Source organism: Carassius auratus, unplaced genomic scaffold (assembly GCF_003368295.1).
Source record: "Carassius auratus strain Wakin unplaced genomic scaffold, ASM336829v1 scaf_tig00031992, whole genome shotgun sequence".
NCBI classification, from domain to species: domain Eukaryota; kingdom Metazoa; phylum Chordata; class Actinopteri; order Cypriniformes; family Cyprinidae; genus Carassius; species Carassius auratus.
In genome coordinates this window covers 12,011-19,339 of record NW_020525967.1, presented here as the reverse complement: position 1 = coordinate 19,339, position 7,329 = coordinate 12,011, and the positions used below count along the sequence as shown (strand labels likewise).

Sequence of the window (7,329 nt, the reverse complement as noted above, 5' to 3'; positions counted from 1 at the left end):
TAAGGAGTTTAATTTAGTTTATTGTTCTTTTGGAAATTCTTGTTGTATCTTTGACAACTCTTCATCAACAACAAACAACAACTGAAAAATACAAACATGCATCAAGATTTAATCAACTTTACTTCATCCTAAAGCTCAAACATTTGTTTTACTGTTAAATGTACATTACTATGTGAAGAAAGTGCAGTATATTCAGCGTAAGTGATCTCACTGTCATGGGTCTGAACTGTAAGAAAATATAACAGAAACAAAATTCTCAATGAACTGATATCTATTATCTAGTATTGTTTTATATTATTATACACACATGCAGGAGGTAAAAGTATACAATGCTTGCCTTCTTGGTCTGTTTTTCAGTGTTTCCTGCAGATGCAGAAAATCCCGACTGCAGCTACAATCAACAGAAAACCAGCAGCAGCAGAGATCCACACTATCGGAGATACAGAGTCTGGAGGATCTGAAGGAGACAGAGATTAGTGTGAGTGAATGTGTTCATAAACACTAAATATTATCACAGACATACCTGAACATGTCTGACAGAGTTCAGTGCAGAGATGTGTGGTCTGGTTTCTGATGGGATTGTTCACCACACAGCTGTAGAAATCATCCAGACACTCCAGATGTAAAGAAAGACTTCTGCTGAGATCAGACACACTGATGCTGGACAATAAACTGTTTCCTTTGTACCAGGAGAGAGTCACATCACTCACATTCAACACTGAACACAGGAATGAACATGAGGAGGATGAGGAGGATGATGATGATGAATTTTGAGAAGAGTCTCTGGTGATGACAGGAACAGGCAGATGAGCTGAAAACATGAGAGGATAAATGCAGCTCAATAAAATACAATTATGTGATAATTGTCAGTCATTTGATATTTCAAATGCAAATAAAGTTGAGAACAAAGGTATGAGAAAAAAAAAAAACTATAAAAGTATTATATCATCAAATAGACATGAATATGAATCTGTCAACACAGGATTGTCTATTATTTGATGATATTCTTAATAATTCTGAAAGAGATTATTGTAAAAAGATGCAATTCTCTACTCACCGTAGACAGTAAAACTGAAGATGTTGAGTGGGGTGTCTGATCTTTTGCTGGTGACTTTATATTCTCCAGAGTCTGTGATTCTGGTGTTTGTGATGATCAGAGATCCAGTCTGATCCAGCTTCAGTCTGTCTCTGAATCTCCCTTCAGCACTATCATTATAAAACCTGCTCTTACTGTCCTTCACATTGAGTTTAGCTATCATAATATTGTTAAATCTCCACGTCATCTCATCGTGTCTCTGTATTTCAGTAAGATAAGAGTTTAGACGCACTGATTCTCCCTCCGTCACTGACACGGACTTCACTTCATCAACTCCAAACACACCTGATGAAAAAACACAGAATTACTGAGTAAAATGATTTCTGAAAGTTTTTGTAATTGTGAAACTATTGTCTTCAGTCTTCACAGAAGTATTTAAGTAAGTTTAGTCTGATAAAAACTTGTTAATATTTAAGTCAAAATAATGGAATAAAAAATAACAGAATTATATTTGTGGCCAACTTTTACTATAAAAAAACTGAAGTCATGCAGATACTCACCAGCCAGACTCCATGAAAACAAATAAATGTAAATGATCATTTCTTCAGCAGTTTGCACGGCAGCTTCACAACAGAACTGTGATAGTAAACCTTGAATTGTTCATAAAGCCAGTGAAGCTGTCGGTCTGAAGTGAAGTAGTTTAGTGAAGAAACTCCTCCAGCAGCTCCTCCCTTCACCGACTCAATATGACTTCTCCAAACGACACCGTTTGACCTACAGAACGAGAGAAAGAGAAGCCGAACTAATATTTAAACTTTTTCTATTATTAAAGCAAAAATGAAGCACAAATCTTATTTCCTAAACCTTCCCGTTTCATGAAAACAGTTGTTTATGTAGTTTATGTAGAGTAGTATTTACTGTGGTTCTGTTTTTATTCAAGGAGCAAAAACAGACAATGTCTGTCTAAAGTGTAATTAACGTAAGAAGTTATTAACTTTTTGTTAATCAAACTGTCATGCAATCAAAATCACATTTTTAATCGTGCTGAAAATCTGGTGATTTTAACTTTTATATAGAATATCTCTTTGGATTTGAGACTTTGCAACTTTACAGATCTTCTTTATTCACCAAGAGCTTGTAACACTCCAAAGTGAAAGAAAAACTTGAAATCACATCATATTACCTTTAAATATATATATATATTTTTTTTTTACTGTAAACTTTTACTATCACATATTTTAGACAAAGCTTTGGTAAGTCATCATTCAAAATTGTTGAACTTTTCTATTTACAATGTTGTATACGCTATTGTTGATTTTAGAACTACATTTTCTCTTTTATTTAAAAATATATATATTTCTGTTGTTGTCCATTCCAGTGCAGCTTTGTTGACTGACTGAGGAAGAGAAAAAAGGCAATTTGTGGTCTATGTAAACAGCAGATGGCACTAACACACTGTTTCAGATCATGTGCTTAAAGGGTAACTAAACCCCTGGTCAGAGCCTGACTCCACCCACTAGCAATATTTGAAAAATGCTGAAAAGTGGGCAGAGCACAGCGGAGATAGAGGGGATGAACCGAGGGCGGGGCTGAGTGCGTGGGGCGTGAACCTGAGACCCACAGTGACGGATTGATTGTGAGTTGTTGACAACTTTATGGGAATGTTCTATGTATTTGTTTGTTGCAGATCCCAGTTTCTGGCCTGAAATACTGTACAGCAAGGGGAAACATCTTCCTGTTCCCTTTATTTGATGCATCCGTATGTATGGAGAACGGGAGGGGTTTACCTGATGTTAAGACATCAACAACATCAGCCACTAGGAGCAGTGGAAATCCTGGAAATCCTGGAGCTGTGTTGGTTTTGTTATTCCACAACCTTACTTACTTTTTTTATTTTTTTTATTTTTTGTACAAGCAAACCCTGGTCTTGTACATAGTTATTTGTGGTCACAATTGTGGACCTTGTTCAACCTTGAAAAATAAATAAAAAATCATAAAAAAAAAAAAAACAACATCAGCCACTGCCTTTGGAGCAAGGATATCTTTGGCAATTGCTTCTGCCTTAGTTCTCCCGATGGACATTTTCTTTATGATTTTGGAGTCATGCAGAATCTTTTGGTTAAGCTTGTGTCCACAGTCAGCACTGTTATAGCTGAGGTTGTGTTTAACCGTGTGGTACACCTGCGTTAACTCCGCTGCTGTAACCTATAGGGGAGTAGTATGAGAAACTGCTAATGAACTTTAGTAATTGTATAAGGTGGCGTGAACACAGATTTTGGATAAAATATTTGTCATTGTTTGCAGACAGTGACACCATCCAAACAGTGAATCCACATAATAAATAACCGATCTACAAACGTTTCTAAATTCATGCAAAACACAATTTTGTTCTGTTTTTTTTCAAGTTAATCTATTTTATATAGTCTGTATGTTCAGTAGCATATTGAAGAATGCAATCATTTAAATTAGTTAAGTTGTTTATTTGCTTCACATAGGCACTACATTTGTATTATTAAATATATCTTTCTTATCTCTTACTAAAATAATGCTTTGTCTGACTGTACACCTTAACTGTAATAAACAAATTGGTAACACTTTAAAATAAGGTTCATTAGTTAACTATATTAATTATTATTAATTAATAATGAACTGCACTTATACAGCAATTGTTCATGTTAATTTCCACAAATAATAATACTTTATAAAAATCTTGTTAATATTAGTTAATGCACTGTGAACTAACATGAACAATGAAGAGCTTTATTTTTTATTAACTAACATTAAGAAAAATTTATAAATACTGTAACAAATGTATTACTCATTGTTAGTTCATACGTTAACTAATGTTTAAAAAATGAACCTTGTAGTAAAGTTTTACCAACAAATCATACCATAACATGATTCATGAACATTTTTAACATTATTTCTTAACAAACAGGCAGCCTATGAAATCTAATGTAATCAATCAGAAAATTAGCGAGGTGATTAAAAAACTGTCATTACAATATCTGCCTCAGGAGATGATTGAGGTATAAATAACTGAGACGTTGCTTTGATTTCTGTGACCTCTGGCATTGCGGGAATGTTGTTCTCCCGAGGCATGCTGTCGCACATCTGACAAGCCACTGTGCGCAACCGAGAACACTCGCCGACAAATTGTGCTTGATACTCATTTCCGCTGACACTTTCCAGCTAAGTATTTGATTCCTCCCACTTTCATCTGTATTTTTGCATCCACTTTCTTTTCAGCGCTGGACAGTAAAACAGTAAAGACAGTAAAAGAAATGGACACAGAAACCCCATTGAAACTCAATTGAGACAAGTGAAGCATTTTTTAACTGTAAACGGCTGTGGTTTAATGTGCTTCTGCTAAAATAAATGCAGATAAGCAGTCCTTCAAGAAACTGAAGTGCTCAGGAGAACTAAGTGTAAAAAAAGCTGTAGTTACTTCTGCTTTTACATGCAAACAAATGTTAGAAAGATGAAGTGTGGAAAACAGCAGAAACTGACCAGTGCATTTGATAGTTTGCTTTTAATACTGAACAATGATTTAGTTTTAACTTTTTTTAATCTTCAGATTGAGTCATTTTAACTCCGTGGTTCTTATCCTGGTCCTGGGACCCCTGCTCTGTCTCCATTATTTGATTCACCTGAGTCAGATCATCAGATCATTATGAGAGAGATCCATGAACTGAACTGAGTCAGATGAGAGAGACAGAGAACACATGTCTCCTAAACACCCTGCTTTGATTAGTGCTAAGAACTTCATTTGGACAACTTTAAAAGTGATTTTCTCAATATTTAGATTTTTTTGCACCCTCATATTCTAGATTTTCAGATAGTTGTATCTCCCTTATGACTGGTTTTGTGGTGCAGGGTCACAGATGGTCCCCTGCTGGTAGATGTTGTAACTGCACTCTGGGAAAAGGAGCAACTTCCTCATCTCGAATCCATTCAAAGTATTTATGTATTCTGGATAAATGAAAGTATTTCCAAACAACATATGAATTGAAAATGTTTTATTTTGTAATATTTGTTGTTTCTTTACTTGGATGCTTTTGTTGATGTTTTACAGTAACATATGACTCTCCTGATGCAGATGATGCTGCTTTAGCTCCCTCTTGTGACTGAATATGAAACACATTCTGTTCAGGACACAGTCCATGTGTTCGGCCTCAATGTGTGAGACCCATCCAGGTCCATTTCTAGACACAGACAAACCCTGAATAAGTCTGGAATATTTTTTATGAATATAAATTGTCTGCTTTCGACGCAGTAATTTATTTGATAGAATCTGTAACTCTACACATGGGTGTTACTGAAGTACAGAAATAGTTGTTGATACAGTGGACATTTAGAAGGGCACGAATAGCTGAAGTCAACAATTTGACCCAAATCAACTCAACATATGATGGGAGACTGAAAAACAGACTGAAGCTGGATCAGACAGGATCTGTGACCATCACAAACACCAGAACCACAGACTCTGGACTTGGTCTCATGAGAGAAGAGAATCTGTGTCAATCTCCTTAGATATCGTTAGATATTTATTATTTTATGATTGACACTAACATCAACTATTGTTACTGTGGTGTCAGTTGTAAATAACAGATATAGACACAATGTACACGAAATAAAAATACAAAAGGAACCATTGGATACCTTTGAGTGTGTAGCAGAAGCATAATCAAGCTTTGGGAAATATTACCATGTCATAAATTGTCACATATTTCTGTTGTAAAACCTGACTGTATATCATCCATGTCTCATCCTCTGTTACAGTCTCTCTGGGAGGAACGAGGACAATAAAATTAAACATTTTAATCAAGGCAAAGGGGTAATCACTGGAAATCAAGGCTGACATATAACCATAGACAGTAAAAGAAATTGACACAGCGACCCCATTGGAACTCAATTGAGACAAGTGAATTTTTAGCCCATTTTTAGCGTTTGTTAGCACTTCCGTTTCTGACGCGCAGACTCAAACGAAGCTTGACGACGTCAGCAACCTGTCTGACAGATGTAAATCTTCTAGTAGCTGTGCGTGCAAACTGCCATCGTTAATCTTGCAGAGACGGCGAGCTTGAGCGGGGAGTTCTTTGTCGTGAGTGAGCAGGAGTAAGTATTCTGATTAATTATTTTGTATAGTATTTTAAAATGTAACGCCAGTACGCCATATTAAGTTAATTGCCTGCGAGCTTCTCCTCCCGTCTGTACGGTAATGCGACAGAGAGCCGAGTGGTTATGAGGCAATCGTTAGCCTATTTTTTTACAAAAACTGTTTCTACGGGGCCATAATGTAACATAGAAGGTAATGGAGCCCTTTATTCATTGTTGTGTATCTTTAGAAATAAATAATGGACAAACGGAGTCTTTAAACGCCTCAGATGTAAAGTTATTCGCTGTGAAAGTGATGCCAAAATGAATGGGAGTCAATGGGATGCTAACGCAAGTGAAGTTCTGCTACAAGATGGCGGCACGCAGCCGACTTCAACTTCCGGTCGAGTTCCTTGATTCAAAACGGTACGCGCTATTTTATTCTCAAATATGGGATGATTCCGTATTTTAAGGGACGGGTGGCAACCCTAGTAATGGGACATGTGTTGACGACTGAGCGGTGATTGCAGTCAGGTAACAGTTGCACTGCACCATGTTATCCGCTTTCACGCACGCACACAATATAAAATACACTATTATAAATATAAAAATCAATACACAATAGCTATATAAAACACTATTTATTTACACGATTAATACTGAAAGAACTGCTATTACTGCACATTCACTATATAAAATAAAATTCACTGGAGGAAAAAGTTTTCGCGAGCTGCCGTCATCAGATTTGGAAGTCGCTCAAAAGGCTCGTTCGCGGTTGTGGCTTCAGTCGAATTCAGTGAGGCGCGGTGGTTTATGGGATGAGTAGTTCCTGTGCTCGAATCTAAAATATGTACACAGTCTTGTACTTTTGACTTTTTTTGGATTTTCTCTTAATTTTTTCACTCGAAATGATATGTTATATGTTTATGTCACACATGCTCTAAAACTCTTTAGATCATAGCTGTCAACCCTCCCGTTTTTTCCGGGTTTCTCACGTATTTTAGGTCTTTTCCCGCTGTCTTCCTGTTTTAGTATTTTCCCGTAAAATATCCCATAATTTTACACTATAGCCCCTTTCACACTGCACGTCGGACCCGCAATATTCCCGTAACATTGCCAGGTCGCCTTCTGTGTGAAAGCAACCACGTCCCGGAATTGATTACCGAATCGGACCCGGGTCGGGGACATAGTAACAT

At 36.6% G+C, this 7,329-nt stretch overlaps 1 protein-coding gene across 1 annotated transcript; it reads right to left on the bottom strand.

Moving 5' to 3' along the window:
* Window positions 1–1,821, bottom strand: LOC113080780 (uncharacterized). Its single transcript, XM_026252838.1, has 5 exons — window positions 1,597–1,821; window positions 1,058–1,381; window positions 524–811; window positions 338–457; window positions 1–226 (listed from the first exon to the last, which is right to left on the bottom strand). The coding sequence occupies exons 1-4, from the start codon at window positions 1,634–1,636 to the stop codon at window positions 354–356; spliced, it is 756 nt and encodes a 251-aa protein (XP_026108623.1). The 5' UTR covers window positions 1,637–1,821; the 3' UTR covers window positions 1–226; window positions 338–353.
* Between the last annotated feature and the right edge of the window lie 5,508 nt (window positions 1,822–7,329).

What these genes read in the sequence shown, in the direction of transcription:
- LOC113080780 (XM_026252838.1), bottom strand. Translation starts at nt 1,636, where the DNA reads ATGATCATTTACATTTATTTGTTTTCATGGAGTCTGGCTG. An exon ending in CTTCAGTTTTACTGTCTACG is followed by an intron (nt 812 to 1,057) that starts GTGAGTAGAGAA and finishes TCATGTTTTCAG; the next exon opens with CTCATCTGCCTGTTCCTGTC. An exon ending in ACTCTGTCAGACATGTTCAG is followed by an intron (nt 458 to 523) that starts GTATGTCTGTGA and finishes TGTCTCCTTCAG; the next exon opens with ATCCTCCAGACTCTGTATCT.